The 24,028-nt window shown below is 38.6% G+C and overlaps 1 protein-coding gene across 2 annotated transcripts in view; it reads left to right on the top strand.

The window, feature by feature from the left end:
* The window catches only part of ARHGAP6 (Rho GTPase activating protein 6), a 532,527-nt gene that overhangs the window by 394,615 nt on the left and 113,884 nt on the right, over positions 1 to 24,028 (top strand). Inside the window, exons 1-2 of one of the 2 annotated variants that reach the window (XM_025372328.1) lie at positions 4,128 to 4,462; positions 12,755 to 12,914. In XM_025372328.1, coding sequence (XP_025228113.1) covers positions 12,776 to 12,914 — 139 coding nt within the window. In that variant the 5' untranslated portion in view covers positions 4,128 to 4,462; positions 12,755 to 12,775. Of the gene's footprint in view, positions 1 to 4,127; positions 4,463 to 12,754; positions 12,915 to 24,028 lie in introns of those variants that run through there. The other variant, XM_025372327.1, reaches the window with a different exon arrangement.

The following is a 24,028-nucleotide window of genomic DNA, read 5'->3' as shown; positions in this document are numbered from 1 at the left end:
TTTGAGTGCCAACTCCTTACTTCCCAGTTGTGTGACTTCTAGCAAGCTCTTTACGCTCCCTTTGTTTCAATTTTCTTGTCTGCAAAATGGGGATAATTCTAGTACCTGCTTCCTAGAGGACAGCGAGTATTCATGGAGACAATAAGCACTCAGTAAATTTTAGTTATTCTTTATTGTGGTTTTGACTGTTTCAGATTCATGGTCTTAAATAGCTTACCAGTTGCTAGATTTGCTTTGATGGTAGAGTTTAGATCTGAAGGATCCAAAACATTCTCTCCATGCAAATAGGTCACAGTAGCATCAGAAGGACGCTAGCAATTAGATGAAGGTCAGGGTGCTAGGAATGGGAAAAGGATGGACAGCCACAGTTAAGGAAGCGCAAATGGCAGCAATGAGATAATATACTTTGGCTTATCACCTAGCCCCTGGAAGTTCTGAGCAATACAAGTATAGAGTCTGATGGTTAAACTGATGGCACCACATTTTTCACTGAGCACTGTAAGGCAGCAGATGAACTAAAATGTCCCTCACAATTTGCATTTTTATATACAGTCTTAAAAAAATATTAAGACCTTACATGTGAACTCTATGCTACACACTCAAAAAAGGTTACCAGGACCAATGGAAGGTTTATCAGTAATGAATGTAATCTAAATGAAATTTCACTGTGCCATTAGATTCAGTCATGATTCTGACAGATAAATGATTATTTCTAACCATTGGCTATATATTATTGAAAATCTGAAGGATGTCATTAGAAATATATTTGTCTTACATTAAAGACTTTCTACATGCTCAGCAAAACAATGTATAAAGAGCAATTTTTACTTTACCATCCAGTTGATCAACCACTCTCTTTCCAAGTGAAAATGTAGGAAGGGAAGAAATGAGTCGTGATGTCATTCAGTGGGAAGTATAGGAGGAGTTTCAAGCGCAAGGGCTCCAGATCAGGCTGCTTAGATTTATTATCTGTATTCATATGGGAAGTTCAGGAAAGTGAGGTCAGCTGCTACATCAGATACATCCCCAAATCTCACAACATAAGTCTATTTGTCATTCATACTGTTAGATTGGCCACAATTGGTGGGACAGCTGTGCTCCAAGCAATGATTCTGAACCTGGGCTGCTGCTTCCTTTCATTCAGCTGGAGGTAGGGTGGGCTGGATTTAGGTTGAGACATTGGGGCAACTAAACCTTTCACACTAGCTATGTCACCTCTCCACATGGTCTTTTCAACATAGTGGCTACACCTATGACATGGGGGCTCAAGGGTCCTATGAATGCAAAAGCAGAAGTTTCCATGCCTTCTTATGTCTCAGGCCCAGAATGGGCTTGGCATCCCCTTCTGCCACATCCAGTTGGTTAAAGTAAATCATAGAGCCAGGCAGGCTTGAAGGGCAGGGGACTACACTAGGCAAAGAACACTGAAAAATATGATCCACTCCTGGGACTACCACACATGGCTATGCAGGTTGCCTGGATGCTGTCTCCAGGTTTGTATGGACTGGGGCTAGAAATGAAGCTTGTTACTTCCTCTGACATTCCATTAGCTAGACTCCAGTCATATGACCACTATTAACTGCAAGAGAGGCTGGGAAATGTACACTAGCTGAATGTCCATGAAAAGGGGGCTATGGCCTTCATGAACAGTCAGTGTTTTCCTCTCTGTGTGCCATCCATTTCTGTGCCTCCATCACTTCCTCTATAAAATGAAATTGTTAGAGGCAGTGAATGCATGGCACACATAAAGTGCTTAGCACCTAATACATGCTCGGTAAACTTCTACTGTTATTATTCACTATTATGTAGTGGCTATTTGATTTTATTCCATCTAAGTAAACGCACACAGCAATGAATATCAGGCTAAGGAATTTGGACTTTGTCCTGGAGCTAATGAGGATACATCAAAGGGTTTTAGGCAAAAGAGTGCTATAATCAGAAATGTGTTCACTCAAAAAGTTTGACAGTGATTCTATGATATTTTTGCCTTAAATGTGCAAAATATCACCAGTGATATAAACAGAAATAATCCAGAATAAGAGCCAAGAAGAAGGTAGAATTAATGCTTAATGGCATAGATTCTGAGGCTGTAAATTGTTTCTTGGTATGCTTAGCTATGGAGGGTTAAATGGGAAAAAATGACTATTGTGCTCTCAGCTATTTTTGTGATTAGCAAAACTCTTCCACAGATTGAACCTTTTAATTGCTTCCTGATATTTATTTCCAAGGCTCTTTCGGTGGCTATTTGGTCTCTTACTGGTTTTACTTAAAGAGTTTTTATTTAAATCTTAAAAAGGATTCCTTATCTTTATGTTTTGTTTTCCTGATTTGAATGCATTTTCCAAAGAATAACAAATATTCACACCTTCTCCATTATTTCTGCATTTCCTCTCAAGGCCTACCTTGCTTCCACTCTTAAAACAGACTAGGAATTTCACAAGATGTTGTCTCTCGAGATTATCTGAGATTATTCACTTAGTCACCTTCTTATGAAACATTTATTGACCTGACAGTGTATGTCTCCATCAAATAATTGATTTAACAGACCACTCTAGTCTTAGATAATTATTCTTATTTCATCACTGTCCCTTCCTTATTAGATACTTATAACATGGCTCCTATTAGCACTGACTCTGAACTGTGGCTTTGTCTTCCAGTTAATTTGTAAGCTCATAGTGGTTGGGATGACAACCGCATTACTTATGAGCTGTGAATCTTTGGGCAAGTTACTTAACTCCTCTGAGCTTCTGTTTCCTCATCTGTAATATGAGCATAATAATGTAACCTACTGCTAAGAATTATTTTGAGGGTTAGATAAGTCAGTACCCATAAAATGCCTAAAACAATGCCTGACACTTAGTAAGTGCTCAGTCAGAACTACATGTTGCTGTCATCTATTCATAAACTAAAGGCTCATTTGCCTAATAATAAAAAATGAATTATATATTAATTTCATGTGAAATAATATATTAAGATATTAGATATCTTTAAATGAGGATGTAACTTCCATTGATGAGTATCCAGTATGAGCCATATTGACTGTCTACTGGAATAATGTGTATTTTCAACCTCAGAGTTTTTGGGGTAGTGGTGGTAGAGGTATGTGCAATAACAGGTAGATTTTACTCTGAATCTCTGTTTAAGTTTAATCATTCTAGTAAATAAAACCACCTGGAATATTTTACTGCTTTAAAATTCCTTCCGCAGCAGCAGCAGCAGCAGAGGCTATGTGTGGCTTACATGATTAGCTTCACAGAATCCTGGTAAAAGCATACCAAGTCCTTAATTTTGAATCAGTAAGATCTTCCATGAAATCATTTCCTGGTTTGTCCATTATAATCACAATGATTCTTTTGTTGGAATTCACTTGAGACCCATGAGAGAACTATAACTTCCTATTGACTGGGAAACAAATATGTCTTTTCGAGTTGTATTTGGTTCAGTGCCATGTGGAATACATGGAGATCAAGGTAATTCACGATTGGAATTAATCTTCCCTTTTCCCTGTGCTCTTCATGGATGCCACCCCCAACCCCCACCCTAAGCTGAACCCTCTTAGATATGGCCATGTGGGCATATTCACTCTGACCTCCACACCCTCGGTTCAGGAAATGAATAACTTCTCAAGGACTGCTGTCCCACAAAGAGGATAAAATACAGAGCATGTGTTATGCTTCGGTGTAAAAGAGAATGAAAACTTTTTCTTTTTAATGTGTGTGGCTAGTGTTAGAAAAATGGAGTCAGTAGTTTTAAAACATAATTTAAGAACTGAGAATTTGTCCTAAACAAAGAATGCATCCTATGTGCTTTATCTTGCTCTCAGGGGTTTCACTAGTGGCTTCCAACATTCTTTGGTTGATTCCTAATAAGGACAGTTTGCACAGTTACAATTCAATTACCATTTGTAGATCCCTGTGGAAAAGAGGATTTTTTTAGAGCAATCCTTTTCTAACTCGAGTATATTTCTTCAAAATGGTCTTATTAAAATAAGAAACAGGAAATCCAGTTTCAATTTCTCTCATTCTTTTTGTCCCTTCCCTCCCCTTTTTCCTCCTCCCCAACTCTCTCTCTCTCTCTCTCTCTCTCACACACACACACACACACACACACACACACACACGCACACACATACAAAACGCACTCACTCATTTGTGCACTTACTCAGGGACACAGCCTGTCTTCGTTCTGAAAGGACAGGAACTTCTCAATGATCCGATGAAAAGACTGCATATTTTTGGTCCCAAGATTCACAGTAGCGGAGGTCTTTGGCAACAAAAGGTATCGTGGGAGTCACAGCTATGCCAGCTAGGCCATTTCTCAGACATTCGATATGATCTGCCATTTCAGGATGCATTTTTTACCAAAAAAATAATTTTTTAAAAACAGACTCAACTTCCTACTCCAAGCTTAGTTCAGTTAGATTAGGGAGGACAGCAAAGACGCAGCTGATTATAATTTATGGGTAAGCAATATAAATATCTACATTTACACTTCTTTTTCAGAAAACAATTGTAATAAAATTTTGTGATTCTTTCACATCCATCTTGTGATTTAGGAAGAAAACTGGATTGATCAGTGTCTGAGATGTGTGACAGCTAAAAACTGTGTCGATATGGATTTATGAGAACCTTATTTTTAGATTAATGATGTTGTGGCAGCTTGAAATGAGCAAACTCAAGCAGAAAGGATTGTGTTGTGATTAACAGAACAGCATAATTGGGCTGATTTCTGTAAAAGATTCTGGCACAGGCTATTTTGAAGTCTGAAAGGGTGGTTTTCTTTCCCTCTTAACTTCTTGAATATGGGTGCAACATTTTAGTTGCTGTGGCTGTGATAAATATGGGTTTGGGGGAACAGTTTGGATATTATATAAGGCTAATAATAAATCTGATGTGCTTGTACTGTCTTTTACAAAAGAGGAAACTTTAAGCCTCTGAATTTTTAAACAGTGTCTGGCTTTCATTATTATAAGGGTATGTCTCATAATGAAAGGGCTTGGTGGTGGAAAGAGGGGAACATGACCCTGATGTCCCAGATCCCATTATGCCACTGCAGCTGCTTTGCTCATTTGTAAAGTTAGAGGTTTGAATTGATTTATCATGAAATGTTATGAAATACATATAGTGGTTATGAGTCTAAATTCCAGAACCTAAAGCCTGGCTTCAAATCCTAACTCTGCCACTTAATTGGTGTGTGCTCTTGGCAAGTTGCTTAAGTTCTGTGCCTCAGTTTCTTCATCTGAAATATGGGAATAATGATGGTAACATAGTCCTTAGGTTGTTGTAAGAATTAAATGAGATAATATAAATAAAAGGCTTAGAACAGTAACTAGCAGAGAGTGGACCATATATAAATGTGAGCAGCATCTTCAAGGTCTAAGCTATCTCTGGAGGTCGTTCTAATTTCAGTGAACTAAATTTAATTAGAGAAAGACAAGTAGAACCATTAGCTGCTGGCCCTGTCATTGAGAAGTTTCTAATTCATGCCAGTGTTTCCACTTTCTGCAACCCTGAGATTTGTGCAGGCTGTCTTACCTTCCTCCCATCCAAGACTCAAGAGAGCTTAGAACTAAGAATTAAATTGATGGCCAATTAGAAAAGTCCACAATTCAACTGGGACTACACAGAAATGAAATTGACCTTTTGCTCTGACGTTTTTGCCCTTGAGGATTTCCAGTATGTCCCCTCTATGCTAACCATTGGAAATGTTCTTTCCACTGGAAACAAGATGTAAGTGACATTTGTTTTTTTAGATGGTGTTAGCCCAGCCCTGGGTTTGACAATGTTCATTTCTACTTCTTTAGTTTATCAGTAACCCAGGTGAACAGGTCATTTGCAGATAACCACTTCTATTTCATGCTAGCATTTGCATATTTTTAAATATGCTAAATCATTGTTACGTTGTGTGATTTTTTTTTTTTTTTTTTTTACAGGCTCTCTGGGATGTTTCTCAGAGACAAAATCTTAGGAGAGGAGGAAAATGGTGATGGCAAAAGGCAGATCCTAATGACAGATGTGCCTTTACTTTTAGTCCAGTCCAGGGGTCAGCAAACTTTTTCCATAAAGGGCCAGATGGTTAATGGCCCTTTGCGGAAGGGCAGCTTCGTGGACTGTGCATTCTCTGTTGCAACAACTCAACTCTGCAATTGTGGCCTGTAGGCTGCCATAGACAATAACAATGAATGAGTGTGGCTGTAGTTTTCATAAATCAATAAAACTTGATTTATGAAAACAATAAGTAGGCAGTCCTTGGCTCCCGGGCTAGTCAGCTTGTATCAGCAAAATCCCTATCATCATCCCCGTTTCATAGATGAGGAAAGTGGGGCATGGGGAGTGTAAGTAGCTTGCTAAAAAGCCACATGGCTGGCCAATAAGTGGCAAAACTGGGACTCAAACTCAGGCAGCCCAGCTTGCCACCCCTTGCTTTTAGCCACCATGCTATGCTATACCTATGTCAACCAGTCTCTGCCTGGGCTACTGGGCTTCCGAAACCCGCCTGGCTCATTCCCTCACCTCCTTAAGGGTTGGTGCAAAAATCATGTTCTCTGTAAGGCTTTCCTGGTAGCTCATGCAGCACTCCTATTCCCCTCACCCTGCGCTACCTCCTTCTCTACCTCTTATCACCTTGTAAAACTTGCTGTGTAATTCAGCACACATTTCTTAAGAGTTTTTGGTGTCTCTAAAACTTCCAAGTTAAGATGCTGTGCTAGGTCCTTCTTGTATCACCATAAAAATACCTGAGACTGGGTAATTTATAAAGAAAGGAAAAGAGGTTTAATTGGTTCACAGTTTTGCAGGCTGTACAGGAAGCATGGTGGTGTCATCTGCTCAGCTTCTAGTAATGGCCTCAGGTAACTTTTACTCAGGATGGAAGGCAACAGGGAGGCAGCCTGTCACATGGTAAGAGCAGAAGCAAGAGAGAGAGGGAAGAAGTGCCATGCTCTTTTAAACAACCATATCTCACATGAACTCGGAGCAAGAATTCACTATTGCAAGGACAGCACCAAGACATTCCTGAGGGATCCACCCTCATGACCCAAACGCCTCCCACCAGGCCCCACCTCCAACATTAGTGATTATATTTCAACATGAGATTTGGAGGGGACAAACATCCTAACCACATCAGATGGGGATGCAAATTTAGAGTGGTGATGATTAATATTAATTATAACTTAAATTTCCATTTATTCAGGTCTTGTGGGAGATTATAAGCCTTCCACAAGAAATTCATTTGTATTGTCTGATATTATCCCTACAAACTGAGCGTTACGTCTTGTTTTTTCTCCATCTTATTAATGAGAAAACCGATGATCAGAGATTTTCTGAATCTTACCAAAGAGCTGCCTTCTATTTGAATCCAAGTCTTCACCACCATACCAGTGAGACTCAACCTTTATTATGCAAAAAGTAAGACTCATCTGGGGATGCTGCTTTATAATGGAGGTGCTTGGGACCTATTCCTTGTGACTCTAATTCTCTAAATCTACCTTACAGCCGAAGGAGCCTACATGTTTAACAATGATCATCTGCCCAGGTGTTTCTGATGCCTTGGGTCCACAAACCACATTTTGAACAGCCCTGCCTCACCCCTTGTTTGGCCTTGGGGAGTTTACAGTTGGATGAGATTAAAGAGATGCTGCAATTAGAGACTAGCCCCAAGGATGTAAGAAAACAATGTGGTGTAGAACAAAACCAAAATTATTTCAATCAATTTTATTTCATGGGAAAATCAAGTCTGTTTGTAAAAATGCAACTTAGCTCAAAAGAATGACTTTCTGAATAAAGCATAGATATTGTATTGCTTGGGTTTTAGTTTGTCTTTTGCTTCTTTTTTTCTAAACATAGAGACATATACTTCTGGTGGGAAGGAAATCTCTTTAGTTAACACTTTTGGTGGGTTGTTCTCCAGTTAATCAAGACTCTATTGTTTTCAAACTTTTTTTGGTTTGCTTCTTTTAATTAGGTTTGTAGCATTTGTGCTTCTTAAAACTAGCTTAAAATAAGCCCTATGATTTTGTTTATGTGTACAATATGTAGAAAAATACATATAAAATACACATAGTAATGCATGATATATATATGAATATATAGTGCATATTTTTATGATAAAATATATAAATAATTGTTAATATTTCCCAGCACCATCATTTTATGGAGATTCTATGTAATTTGGGCTTAACAGCAGACTTATTTATGCTAAACCAAGGTTTCTCAACCTCTGCACTATAGACATTTTGATCCAGATAGTTCTTGATTTTGGGCAGTAGTCCTGTGCATTACAAGGTGCTTAGCAGCATCCCTAGCCTCTGTCTTCTAGCTGCCACTATCAAACGCTGCCCCAGTTATAACAACCAAAAATGTCTCCAGACATTGCTAAATGCTCACTGGGGGCAACATTACCCCACCAAGGACCATTATCCTATATCGTTTTGTCATATTGCTGCCCTTTATTAATGCTGTCACATAGTACCCTAGAATAGAAAGATATTTTTACAACTGCCAAGGTCTTTAGTCTATCCAGAGACATTGGGTGAATTTCAGTTTCATCTACATTTATAAAATCTAAACAAATTTGAAATCATGTACCCCATAAATATATAAACCTACTATGAACCACAGAAATTTAAAAAGTAAAAATAAGGAAACAAAAAATACGGAGATTGTCTTGGTCAACTGGGTCTGCCATAATAAAATATACCAAAGAAGTTTAAAAATCCAAGAAGTTAAGAACCATGGGCTGCAATATATAATGAACTAAAGTAAACTTGAAGCATCGCACTTCACTTTTTATTATGCTAAGTGTAGTCATTTGTAAACAGTTTGAAAAAAACATATATTATTTGATTGTGTTGGAACCGTTTTAATTGAGAGAAGAAAATCAAGGCTCAAGAAAAATATAAATTGGCCAGGTTCTGTTTTGCCAGACTTAGTAATGTTTTAATTCTATTTTTTCAAAAGAAAACACCATTTTCACCATGTCCAAAACTGGGTGATCTTCCTTCTCCCCCTGCAAACCTAATTCCCTCTGCCATTCCCCATCTTGGTGATTAGTGTTACTATCTGCCCAGTTGCTGAAACTAGAAACTCAAGAGTCATGCTAGATTACTCCTTCTCTTCCCCTCACTGCATCCAGTTTATTCTCCAGCATCTATGTGGTTCTAAGTGTCTCCCGTGTCTGTTCAAATTGGAATCAGCATCCTACTTAGCACAGAGTCTTTTCTCATCCCCACATCTTTGACTTGCTCTCCCCTTTAATTCCTTAGGAAACTTGTTTCCAGTCATCTTCCCTATAATTCAAATCTTCTCATGTTCCTCTCTAGCTCAAAGTTCCTGAATGACTAGCCATCACCTATGGAGGAAAATCTAATCTAGTTTGCATTGCCAACAGAGACAGCCCTACAGAATCTGGCCCTGACTTCTGCTTGGCTTCACCTCTTGCCATTTTCCTCCTTCCGGCCTTGTAATTCCCTGAACAAGCCTGTTTTCTCAAACTCATTTGCCTTGGCACCTGCTGCTAAAGTTGCATTGCTACTGGGCGAACCCTGCTCCCTCTTACTCAACTTTCAAGCCTCCGTTGAAACACTACCTTCTCTATAAAGCTTTCCTTGATCCTCCAGATAGATAACAAAGCCTTCTCTCCTAGGCATTCATTGCATTTAGTACTTATTTCTAGTATCACAGTCTCTGTGTTTTATGGATTGCTTGTGTTCTTCCTACCTGAAGGTTAACTCTGAGGACAAGGATTGTGTTGTCATCTTAATAGTCCCAAGCCTACCACAGAGCTTAGCATCTCATCTGTGCTTATTAAATATTGTTTGAATTAATTAACCAGGAGGACTTAGTAAATAAGAACAAAATGTCCCTTCTAGGAATTAGTTGATTTCAGTCATAAGCTATAGTTCACAGGCTGGGAAACTCTAGCCCGCCAGCCAAAACCAGCCTGCTGTTTTTGTAAATAAAGTTTTATTGGAATATGGCCACACTCACTAATTTATAAATTATATGTGGCTGCTTTCATGCCACCAAGCGAGAGTTGAGTAGTTGTAACAGAGATCACATGGCTCAAAAAGCCTGATATATTTTCTATGTAATCTTTACAGAAAAAGATTGTCAAACCCCTACTACAGATAATTAAGCCCATTGGAGGTCACATCTTTAAACGCTTTTAAAGAATTGGTATGTAATTCTGCTTTGACACTTCAAATAGCAGTCAGCTCCCTTAGGTACCTAAGCTTCGTATCTAAAATTTATAAACTCATCTGGGGACTTTCTATCTGGGAGAAAATAATAATAAAAAAAATTCCCCAATAGTGTTCCTTGTACTCTAAGCTTAGAGTGTGAGTGAGGGTTACACCCAAGGCCTGAGTCCCCAACCGTAATATCTACATGTCCTATTTATTCTTAGACTGGTTATACCAAAAGAAAAAAAAAAGAAAAAAGAAAGAAAAAATTCAAAATACACTAGCCCCAGAAGAATTTTCTTCTGTTCGCTGAATGTGACTGCAGCCTCCTCACTTTGACTAGATTTGCTCACTCACTCCTCTCCCCACATGCCCTCCTGCATCACCCTCCCTGAGCTCCTCCTGGGTTCCTGCTAGTCTTCATCATTATCCACTGGATGTAATTCATACATGTCAAGGCAAAGAAGCTAAAAGCCATAACTTCTTTTAGCACTTGCTCAAATTTTACCTTCTCAGTGATGTCTTTCCTGACTGCTGTCTCTAAAACTGCAAATTCCTTTCTTTTACTTCCGCTTTGCCTTTTTCTTCTCCCTAACAGTTATCATTATTTAACACACCATTCCTTTTACTTACACCGTTCATTTGCTGCCCCTACCAGAGTATAATGTACTCATATATTAAATGAATGAATGAAATCCCAGATAAATGGAAAATATCAAGGAATTAACATAGTGCCATTGACTTTTGGAATAAATACACTAGGCAGGAATTTGCTACCAGTGTGAAACAGAGTGCTATGGCACTTTGTTGCTGGGACCAGTCTTTCTGTCTCCCTTCTTTAAGGTGAGTGACTTCTTTTTTTTTTTTTTTTTTTTTTTTTTTTTTTTTTTTTTAAGACAGAGTTTTGCTCTTGTTGCCCAGGCTGGAATGCAGTGGTGCAGTCTTGGCTCACTGCAACCTCTGCCTCCCAGGTTGAAGCAATTCTCCTGCCTCGGCCTCCCAAGTAGCTGGGACTACAGGCATGCACCACCATGCCCGGTTAATTTTGTATTTTTAGTAGAGACTGGATTTTGTCATGTTGGCCAGGCTGGTCTCAAACTCCTGACCTCAAGTGATCCACCCACCTCAGCCTCCCAAAGTGCTGGGATTACAGGCATGAGCCACCGCGCCCAGGCGAGTGACTTCTTTAAGATGGTGAAGTCTTATGGGATTCTGTAAGTGTTCCATTTATTGCAATGAGTCCCTGCGTGGGCCAGCACCTCTCCTTCCCCAATAGAACTTTTCTTTTCTTGATCATTGAGCAACAGCAGCTGCCTCTTCAAATCTGTTGCAGCATGACTTATATATGAGATTCACAGGAAGTCTTTAGTAAGGAGACACTGGGCTTCGGAGGATTGTAAAGTACTTTTTCTTTGGGCATGACTTTCCCACTGTCTGCACTGAGGGTGGAGCCATTCACCCTCAGTAGGCTGCAAGGGTGTGCATGTGTACACATGAGTACACTTTTAAGATTGTGGGAATCTTTGACTTTTTGATGTGGAGTATTTTAGCATCAAATGTCTCTATAAATACTAAACATCTTCCTATTGATCATATCTCTAAGCTTATTGTGTTCAAAATAACTCATGAGAGTATATAAATAGAACCTCAATGGTTACAATATTAGCATAGAGTTTAAAGCCCTACATTCTTAGCTTGAGTCCTCATTCCAAATCTTGTAAGTTTTATGATTTGGGGAGAATTACTTAACCTCCTCAAGCCTCAGTTTCATCATCTATATTATATTACTATATGTATAGATACTATATGTCACTGTACTATTCATGTAATATACCATAAGTATAAACTTTACTATCTATTATAATATATTGTCATATACTAGATTATATTATTAAATTTTATATGAGATAGGTAAAAAAATGTTAACCACTTCATAAGGTTGTTGGAGGGATTAACTAAAAAGCCCTTGACAATAGTTAACAGCAATACATAATCTCAAATAGCTAGAAGGAGGATATTGAATGTTAGCAACCAAAGAAATAATAAATGTTTGAGATTAGTTACTAATTATTAGAAATACATATCTAATAACCATATGTATAGAAATACCATGTGCCACATGAATATGTACCATTTTTATTTGCCAATTTTTAAAAATGCCCTTGGTGCAGTCACTGGCACACGGCAGGCTCTCAATACACACTCATCCCCCTATATCTGATGTGCATGATGGCAATTAGCAGCAGCACAGTATTTCACAAAAGTTAAAAGTTCCCATGTGTTCCCATAAAAAGGAAGAAGTAGGACCCTCACAGTATCTTTCTACATATTTTCCTTAGGCCTATATGCATAATAAGATGAGATCATGTGACCCAGCAGATACTTGAGATTTTGACATTTGCAATTAACTGAGAAAATCCACAGTGAAATAAAAGACGATTTGACTTTGGGAATTGAGACCCAATTTTGGAACACAAAGGTGGTTTGCTTGACTTTATTACTAAGAGAGGATGAGATTTGTGAGAGGTAGGTGAACTCTGTAACTCTTGATTTTTTTTTTTCTTTGGCCTACAGGGTGATTTCACCTGGAACAGCATGTCAGGCCGCAGTGTACGGCTGAGGTCAGTCCCCATCCAGAGTCTCTCAGAGCTGGAGAGGGCCCGGCTGCAGGAAGTGGCTTTTTATCAGTTGCAACAGGACTGTGACCTGAGCTGCCAGATCACCATTCCCAAAGGTAAGGCCTCGTCTGCCTTTCTGCCAGGGAACACTGCAAGTCAAATATTGGCTCTGCCAAAGCCATGAGCTGTGAACTCTTCTCACACCTAATATTCACACAGGAAGGAAACTACAGCTTCTTGGTTGTTGGCTGGCATTAGTGTCCATTTGAAGGACATGTTCAAGAGGGACAATTTGCATGTCAGCTAATATGTTTATTTAAAGGGAAGGTCAATTTGGAGCATTACAAAGGAAAGCTGTATGTATATCAACAGTCTATATGGATTCAGAACAACCAATTAAAAATAATTTTCAGAAAGGTCATCTTAAAGGGTCAGAAGAAAAGCTGTGAATACCTCAGTCTGGTTTTAAAATAACTCATTTGAAAAGAATGCCGTAACACTCCGTTAAACTTGTCATTTGACCCTATGCCAACTTGGAATCAGGGATTTTACCGAAGTTAACTCCTTTTTAGCCAGTTTTTCAGCTGGTGTGTTCTATGTTGCACTGGAGCCAGTGCACACCTGATTGGCTGATGTTTGTTTTTTAAACAGATCCTGATTCCACTAAAGATGAGACACATGTACTTGAATTCCTTGAATCCATAAAACTTTGTCTCTGTATGTTTACTATTGTCTATAAAGGCACTTTTTTGAGGGGGGGAATGGAGTCTCACTCTGTTGCCAGGCTGGAGTGCAGTGGCACGACCTCGGCTCACTGCAACCTCCACCTCCTGGGTTCAAGTGATTCTCCTACCTCAGCCTCCCGAGTAGCTGGAATTACAGGGGTGCACACCACCACGCCCAGCTAATTTTTGTATTTTTAGTAGAGATGGGCTTTCACTCATGTTGGCCAGGATAGTTTCAATCCCTTGACCTTGTGATCCACCTGCCTCAGCCTCCCAAAGTGCTGTGTTGGGATTACAGGCATGAGCCACTGCGCCTGGCCTATAAAGGCCCTTTTTAATTTGTATTAGTATGTAGCAGACAGCTACTTTGATACAGAATGAAAAACTATGATATTATACACATAGAGTAAATCTGCCATGAAGAACAACATTGGGCAGTGTGCCCGAAACTTAAAGGACAGCAGAAGAGGGATAGGAAGCTTCTAGAAGCTAGAATATTTCCACAGAGGATTTTGGTATCTGCAAAACTTCTCTTATACTTTGTTTTCTTTTGGAGGAGGTTGAGGGGATGCTTCATGAACATTTATTCATAAATAGTTCATATATATGTATATACACACACACAACATATGTGCATATATACGTATACACATATACACACAAATATGTGGTTCTCAAGCAGGATTGATTTTGCCCCCCATGCCCTGGGGACATCTGGCAATGTCTGGATATATTTTTGGTTGTCGCAGCTTAGGGGATGGATGCTCCTAGCATCTAGTGGGAAAAGCCTGAGGATGCTGCCCAACACCCTATAATAAATAGGACAGCCCCCTGCAACAAAAATTATCAGGCCCCATGTGCTGAAGTTGACCTACCTTGCTGTACACACATATGTTCACATTCTGTCACCCACAGTGCCAGTGGTGGAGGTCTCTTGGCTCAGCTGTGGCTAACAGAAAGAATGCTGGCTTGGAGGTATAAAGACTAGGACTTGTGAACTCATCCTGTCACTCCTCACATATGTGAACTTGGGCAACTTGCCTCTGCAGTAGGAGGCTCAGTTCTTTGACCAGAAAGAGTAGCACAAAAATGCTGACAGAGTTTTTCTTTGGATAGTGAGTCTTAGGGCCATGTTTTTTCTTGAAGCAGGAACCTGAGACTCCATTGGAGGTCATGACAGAGTTCAGGAGAGAGAGATAGGCAAGGCCAATGGGCTGACAAGACATGCATATTTTACTGGCATATGCCTTGCACCTTTGGCTTTCTTGTCACACTTCGTTCACTACCACAACCACAGCATGTTCTTTCCAAGAGGAAATCCCCACCCTGTTTTATTTTTTCATGCTAATCTCACACATAGAGACCCTCAGCTCAAATAAGAAGAAAATCACTTAGGCAATTGTGAAAAATGAATACTAGTGACTGTCAGGCCATGTCGCTCTTCTCCTTAAGAAAGGCCCTCCTGCCTTACCTGGTATTGGTTTGGTTGTAGGGTGGAGATGAGGCCTGTTCTCCCTCCAACTTAACTCACAAAGTGACCCATGCGGGGCCCAGGCCAAGAGTTTTGTCTCCCTTTAATGAGCACAGACATTCTTTTCATTCCTCAGGGGAAAAAAAATGGCAATATTGTTAGCAAACTTAATTTGTAGTGAAGGGAATGATGACTTTGAAAATTTTTTGAAACTTGGATTGAATGCACATCAGATAAGATATCAGGGAACAGATGTTCTCTGTGGCTTTGTTTTTAAATCCAGTTGATTTTTCTCTTTGTTCCTGCTTTTTAGAGAGTCCACTAAACAAATAACCTTTACCAAAAACAGTTTTATAAAACTTGTCTACTAGAAGCTTTGTCTCCATTGATTATTTCTGAGGCTGTGTGGTTATCCGCACATCCAGGGAAAGATTTGTGCTATCGAAATGTTTGAAGATATTCCTAGGCCACAGCAGTCATTTTCATATTTTCTATCAAAATAGGAACTAATGATTTACAAATAATTTTCTCACTTATAGATGAGAAGGAAATTGTGTGGCTGGTGAAAGAAACAGACATCACCTGAGGGTTTCTGAAGCTACTGAATTGGGTATATGAATATAGACATCAAATATTTACTGAGATCCTTGGAATGTGTGGCTGGTGGCAAGCTCTATGACAGTAGCTTTGGTCTAAATTTGGCCACTTGGTCCCCATGCAAATCTTCTAATGGAGGTTCTAAACAGGATCAGATTCACTGTGTGAATAACTTTCACAGGAAGATAAATACTGTAGCCAGGACCTAACGCCTAAAGAAATGATGTCAAGCCTAATAGGCTATAATGAAAATCATGATACAATGAAAATGGACACATAGTCAAGCTCACGTTTCTGTTCTCTGTCACATTAGGATGATCACAGGGATTTATTTGTGGTTATCTATTTGCAGAACCCTCTCCTGTGAGTCTGGTGCTTCCAGGGTTCAAATGAATGCTATTATAACATAATCATCAGCTGCCAGAATTTACCATGGAGAGGAAAGAAATGAGGATGGGGAAGTTGGGAAATTACTGGGTGATTTCCTAGAGTGGACCACAGGGGTGGGATCCAGAGTACAAGTGGAGGGTTTGACCTTCTTTTACACTATAATGATAGATGGACATTAGTTATATGGACACTGATGCAAGTGAGTTAGAAGATGGTGGGAGTGCACGTGGGATTTTACTCCAGATTGCTTCTCAGCATCCAACAAAATAGGAAGCAATTTAATCCACTAGGAGTGAGGATGGAGAAGAGGTCCTGGAGGTTTGAGGAGAGAGGAGAGGAGTGGAAGACAGGGCAGCTAACGAGCCAGCAATGTCACAGGATTGCAGGACAGGCCAAAAGGTCCATTTGAGGTTAGTAACTGGGAATTTTAAATGAAAAATAAACATCCTGGTAGCTAAACACTGTTAAGCTAAATACATCATTTTGGACTTTTAATTCCCCAGCCTTAGTTAATCCAAATATCCTCTTTTGAGTTAGGATTTTTCTAGTTCAATTCAATGAAGGTAAAGAGAGACATGGCAGTTGAGAATATATCTGTAGTAGGCAAAATAATGGACCCCCAAAGATGGCCACATCCTCATCCCTGGAACTTGTGAAGACGACACCTCACAGGCCAAAAGAAACTTTGCGAATGTGATGAGTTAAGGTCCTTGAGATGAGGAGATTATCCTGGATTGTCTAGGCGGGCTCAAACTAATCACATGGGTACTTTAAAGTGCAGAAACTCTCCCAACTGTAATCAGGGAGAGATGTGACTATGGAAGTATGGTCAGAGAGATGCAATGTGCCAGCTTCAAAGATGGAGAAAGGGGCCATAAGCCAAGGAATGCAGATGGCCTCTAAAAGCTAGAAAAGTCAAAGGGACAAATTCTTCCCAAGGGGCCTCCAGAAAGGAACAAAGCTCTGCTGACACCTTAATCTTAGCCCAGCAAGACCCATTTCAGACTTCTGGCCTCCAGAACTATAAGATGATAAATTTCAGTTGTTTAAGACACTAAGTCTCTGGTCATTAGTTATAACAGCACTAGGATGCTAATACAGTATCCAAGGGAATGATTCTAATCCCACAACACAGAGCCTAAACTGGATAACAAAGGAAATTCGGAAGAAATACGATAATATAAAGATGACAATTATGTCATTAATTATCTATAAGCTGAATGTGATTACAAAATAAAGTACCAACAGAATTTTTCTTTTTGATAATTTTACTAAATTAATCTAAACATCTGGTAAAATAATTAAGTGAAGGTAGTCAGGGGAAATCTGATAAAGAGACAAAATGGAGATTAACCCTGTCCATTTATTCAAATGTGTCACAAAACTGAAGAATTAAAAATGAACCAAAATATATATGAAAATTTATTACATGATAAATAAGGTATTTTTTGTAAAGGGAAAAAGATAGGTTGTTATTGTATTTGAGATAGTGAGACAATCATCATTAAGAAAATAATAAATTGATATGGAAGAAAGATTTGAAGATTAAAAAATGAAACTATAAATGATGTACCAGAAGAAAACATAGGTGGATATATATTTTTTTACACTAGGGAAGGCCTACCCAGAAAACATAAAGAGAGGAACAAGTTTCACTACATTTGAAAAAACAGAATCATCTCTGACAGATAAGCAAATAAATAAACTTTATAGCACATTTGACAAACTAAAGGCTTACTTCTCTACTACATAAAACTGAATTACAAATTAATATAAAAAGAAAATCTAAAATATAGACAAAATTACAGGTGGCTCACAGAAAAATACAAGTGGTATAAATAGATTTGAAAAGATGCTCACCATCACATTCATTAAATAAATGCAAGCTAAAAACCAAGGAGATTTTTTTTCTCTCAGAATGGCATGGCTCCAAAAGTTGGATGATACACTTTATGGGGAAACAAACACTCTCATACACTGTTGGTAGAGGTATAAATTGTTGCAACAAGGTGCAAGGCAATTTGGCAACATTTATCTAAATTGTATTTATGTATTTATTATTTCCATGGTTTTTTTAGGAAAAGGTGGTATTTGGTTACACGAGTAAGTTCTTTAGTGGTGATTTGTGAGATTTTGGTGCATCCATCACCCAAGCAGTATACACTGAACACAATTTATAGTTTTTTATCCCTCACCTCCTTCCCACCCTTTCCCCCTGAGTCCCCGAAGTTTATTGCGTCATTCTTATGCCTTTGCATCCTCATAGTTTAGCTCCCACCTACTAGTGAGAACATAAAATGTGTGGTTTTCGGCCGGGCACGGTGGCTCACGCCTGTAATCCCAGCACTTTGGGAGACGAGGCGGGTGGATCACGAGGTCAGGAGATCGAGACCATCCTGGCTAACACGGTGAAACCCCGTCTCTACTAAAAATGCAAAAAGTTAGCCAGGCGTGGCGGTGGCGGCGGGCGCCTGTAGTCCCAGCTACTTGGGAGGCTGAGGCAGGAGAATGGTGTGAACCCGGGAGGCGGAGCTTGCAGTGAGCCGAGATCGCGCCACTGCACTCCAGCCTGGGGGACTGAGCGAGACTCTGCCTCAAAAAAAAAAAAAAAAAAAAAAAAAAAAAAAAAAAAGTGTGGTTTTCCATTCCATTCCTGAGTTACTTCACTTAGAGTAGTAGTCTCCAATCCCATCCAGGTCGTTGTTAATGCCATTAATTCATTCCTTTTTATGGCTGAGTAGTATTCCATTATATATATACATACATATATATATATATATATATAGAGAGAGAGAGAGAGAGAGAGTTTCTTTATCCACTCATTGATTGATGGGCATTTGGGTTGGTTCCACATTTTTGCAATTGCAAATTGTGCGACTATAAACGTGTGTGCAAGTATCTTTTCCATACAATGACTTCTTTTCCTCTGGGTAGATGCCCAGTAGTGAGATCGCTGGGTCAAATGGAAGTTCTACTTTTAGTTCTTTAAGGACTCTCCACACTGTTTTCCATAGCAGCTTTACTAGTTTACATTCCCACCAGCAGTGTAGAAGTGTTCCCTGTTCACCACATCCACACCAACAGCTATTATTTTTTGATTTTTTGATTATGGTCATTCTTGCAGGAGTAAGGTGGTATCACATTGTTGTTTTGATTTGCATTTCCCTGATCATTAGTGATGTTGAGCATTTTTTATATGTTTGTTGTCCATTTGTATATCTTCTTTTGAGAATTGTCTATTCATGTCCTTAGCCCACTTTTTGATGGGATTGTTTGGTTTTTTTCTTGCTAATTCATTTGAGTTTGTTGTAGATTCTGGATATTAGTACTTTGTCAAATGTATAGATTGTGAAGATTTTCTTCCACTCTGTGGGTTGTCTGTTTATTCTACTGACTTTTCCTTTTGCTGTGCAAAAGCTCTTTGGTTTAATTAAGTCCCAGCTATTTATCTTTGTTTTTATTGCATTTGCTTTTGGGTTCTTGCATTTTTCTAAATGTTAAATGACCCAATAATTCTAAGAAGGCATCTCACAGATACATACTTGTATTTATTGGGTTAGGCTAACCACTCAGTGCCTTAACACTATAAAAGTATTTTTCTTACTGAAGCACTATCTAATGCAGGTTGGCAATGGGGTGAGAAGGGCAAACTCTCTTCCAGGCTGTTATTCAGGGACCCAGGCTTCTTGCATCTTGTGGCTCCTCCCTTCTCTATATCCATTTAGCCTGGAGATGTACACACTGAATAACTAATAAGATAAAATAGCTAATGAGCTTAATTTGTTACCCCTTCTAAACTTAACATGGTTCAAAAAGAGACTTTTGAAAATGCTTTTGAGAATCTGGAGAAATCTTTAGTGGTTGAAATCAGGAACCAATGATTTTCCCTGCAAGCCCAAGATTACTCCATGGAGGCAAGCATGGACTATCTGATTATTCAAATGACTACTCTTGGCATAGGCTCTTGGATCAGACTATCTAGTTTGTAAATGGCCAACTCTTAGACACAGAGCCAGGAAACAAATGTAAAAAATAGTCAAGAAATTAAGCAAAACCTAGTGGTCTACACAAACTTCTCACTTATTCAAAACACATCAGAAAAGCACTTTTTATATACCAAGTAGTATATTAGGTCCAATTAATATTATTTTGGTAACATTTTAATACAAATGGTCAAAATCAGGGATTAGCAACTGAACCACAGCCAAACCCAGCTTACCATCTGTTTTTGTAAATAAAGTCTTACTGAAACACAACCACGCTCGTTCATTTACATATCATCTATGCCTGTTTTCACTCAATGTCAGAGTTGAGTAGTTGTGACATTGTCTCAGAAGTTTACTCTCTGTCCCTTTACAGAAAAAATTTGCTGATGCCTGATCTAAGGTAAAATGAAAGAAAGTAGTAACTTATTCCTGCCACAATCACTATAGCATGTTAGGCAATATGGCTTAACCTTATTATATTGTAAACAAATATTTACAGTGGAATGGTTCTATAAGAGAGAAATGCATATTTGTGTTTTATTTAGAGTTGTTTTTTTTTTTTTTCTTGTATCAGTTCATTTCTGGTATCACAATTGAGAAAGGCTTTGTTTATGCATTTTGAAAATAGTATCATGGAATGAGGAATAGCTGATGGTTTAAGAAAATATGGACAATAGTATCATAAAAGAGTACCCCAATGCCTCAAAATTGCTCAATTATATGACTTTCTTATAAAGTGATCCCTCACCATTATCCTTTAGGGAATGTCAAATCCAAGTACACAAATCAATGAAATAAGGAAAATTATATTCATGCTCGACCAACACTGCAGCTGTCTTCAGTTTGTGATTTAAGTGTTGATTTAGAAAATAAAAGTAACCTGGTGGGCTAGGAAATTGAGATTGAGTGTTTATATAACAACCCTCAACAGAAAAATGTAACTGTCCTGTTTCTGTTATTCTTTTCGGCAATGCCCAGTTGAAGAGGTGATGTGCTAGAACTGTCTGCCAAAGCCTTTTGTGTAAGTGAAAATAAGGTTGAAACCTGGTGCAGAAGCCACAAAATCCACTGTAGGTAGAAATGCCAATGGGAAGCAAACACCACCAAATAGGGATGATCACGGAATAATGAAACCCCTGTGCTTAGAGGCCCTCAATAAAGGTCTCTATTGTGTGAACTGTGGAGCTGATTGTACCTTCTGTGTGTCCACAATCACTTTTTCTGTGATCTTCACACAAAGGATGGTGATTGGGGTAGGGCTACATCTTATTGGTCTTTGATCTGGAACACCAGCTGTACTGCCTAATACACCAGTGGCTCTCAGCAAATCTTTGAGATGTGAATGGATGCATGCAGGCATATTATCTATTAATAAGCTTTTAAATTAAGCTCCTTCTCTCACTCTTCCCTATATCTCTAAAGAGCATCAATCACCTTTCTCCCACTGTCCCCAGTGTCTCCAGTAATGATTTTAAAACAACCTCAACACTTCCTTACTGCTTCACTTCATGCTCAGTTTCCAGCTTTCATTGATGGTCTCATAGGGTTGATGTGAGATTTAAATGAAATAATAACCATAATGAGCTTAAATCACTTCCTGACATCCTATATACTCTCCATAAAACTTATGCATCACCATTATCATCATCATCGTTGTCATTTTTGCCATCACCATATCACTTTGTCCTGTATCTCCCCTCAACCCTATGTCACTACATTATTATGCTTGATTTTAATTATAGTCATAGACCTCCTACCTACTTTCCTCAATTCAGGACTTCTCCTCTATTCTGTCTACCACACATAAAATCCCCAGAGTGAATCTTCAACCACAGTGGCTACTCCTTTGTTGGAAAAACAAAAAACAAACAAAAGTCCAAGTCTCCCTATTGTCTACTGATCTCACTATCAAAGCCATTTTATATGAGATACTATTTCATATAAAGGAAGAAATCCATTTAGTTTGCAGCCTGTTCTCAGGATGCACCACAGACTTTTATTTATTTGTCTTAGAACAGCAGGTTGCAGAATTTTTGTCCACAACCTATCTGCAGTGAGAAGTACATTTTACATCTCAGCCCAGGAAATGCATGAAGCCAAACAGTGTATCTTTATCAGAGATACATTTGGGTATTCTTTATAATATTCTCTCCTGTCCTCTTCTGTCTGATTCTCTTTCATTTTCAAGATATGTTTTCATCATCCACTAAATTTTCTTGATCTATTGATAGGTTATAACCCACTATTCAGTAACACATCTTGGAAGGTACATGGAATAGAGAACAGGGAATCACAAAGGAAACAACAGAAATATCAGTATGGAAAAATTAGTTGTTCTTTGCTGTGGCTCTCAGGGCCTTGATAAGGTGGATGGGAACTTCTTTTTCCATAGGGCCATGGTGATGAACCTAAGGCTAGAGCCATACCTGAGTATCTTATGCCTTCTCTCTCTAGAGCCAAACTGAGGGAGTGACACCCTGAGGGCTTCCTACACTGCCTCACAGCTCTTTCCTCATAATACCAAGGGATATACAACCTGAAGGAGATATATATGTGAGGTTTTAAGTTCTAGCTGTGATAGAGGATTCAACACTATGTCAAAAGGAGTTCCTATCATCAAGTAGTTCCTAGTCAATAGACAGAGTAAACACAAATACATCAATTATATTAAAAGATAGAACAGTGGATATGATCTGTCCAAGGTGACTTTGGTGATCCTTATAGATAGAAGCTACCTCATCCACCCACTTGGGTAAAAAACAAGAATGACAAAGACATTTTCTTACAGGTTATTTTGTAATTTTCTTCTTGGATGCTCTTCTTAGCATCCCAGGGTTTTTACCATGTAAAGTTCTCAAGTGTCTGCTGCCACTATATGGTCCTGTGTTGGTGCCAAGCAGGTGTGGGATTCTTTAAGCCATGTGCTTTGTACCATGGTATTCACAAATGACTTCCTTTATGTTCTCAGACAATATCATTTTCTATCCAAGGTCTTGTCTCAACTGGTCACATTTACATATATTTATATGTCTTGTTGGAGCAGCAACTACTATTGCACAAGACTTTGGCATCTTGACCAAAACTTCTGTCACTGCAGTTTCTGAAATATTCTGGCACCTTTCAAAGATTTCAAGACTGTGCTATATTCTCTGTTGGGATTATGGCCCAAAGTAAACTTGATAATTATGAAGAATGTCCCATCCTTCAAATATGAACAATTTTTGCCTTTTTTCTTGGTTTCCCCATGGGCAAAATAAAAGCAAATATGTATACATTGAAATTAAATACTGAGTGTATTTTTTAACCAATCAGCCTTTTTAGGTTATTTGGAATCAAGCCCTCAAGATTATTTAAAAATTCAACTAATGGGTGTTACTAGAGCTTTACATATGGAAAGCTCTGGAAGAGTAGTTTAACAGGTTTTCACTTAAGATAGATGTGGGCAAACTAAGCCCATGGGCCAAAGCCAGTCCATTGCCTGTTTTTATATTTTTATTAAAACCCAGCCATGTCCATTTCTTTCTGTATTGCCTGTGACTGCTTTAGTGCTACAGTGGCAGAGTTGAGTAGTTTTGACAGAGACTTTATGGCCCACAGGATCAAAAGTATTTATTCTCTGGATCTTTACAGAAAAAAGCTTGCCAACCCCTAATTTGAGATTAATATTATAGTAATTCGTTGTTATTATTTATGCAGTTGATCAACTATACTATTCCTGTTCATTTCAATTTCTTCATTATTTTAATTTCATGATGTAGTAATTATGTGCTTTTTAATGATCAGACCTTTGTTATTCTTAGATGTTTTTGTGGTTATATTACAGTCATGCATTGCTTAATGACAGATTCATACTGAGAAATGCATCATTAGATGATTTCAATATTGTGCAAAACACACAAACCTAGATGGCATAGCCTACTACACACCTAGGCGATATGGTAGAGCCTACTGCTCCTAGGCTATAAACCTGTGCAGCATGTTCCTGTACTGAATACTGTAGGCAATTGGAATGCAATGGTAGGTATCTGTATATCTAAACATAGAAAAGGCATAGTAGAAAT

The sequence above is a fragment of the Theropithecus gelada genome, chromosome X (assembly GCF_003255815.1).
Source record: "Theropithecus gelada isolate Dixy chromosome X, Tgel_1.0, whole genome shotgun sequence".
NCBI classification, from domain to species: Eukaryota; Metazoa; Chordata; class Mammalia; order Primates; family Cercopithecidae; genus Theropithecus; species Theropithecus gelada.
This window is presented reverse-complemented; position numbering and strand designations above follow the sequence as displayed.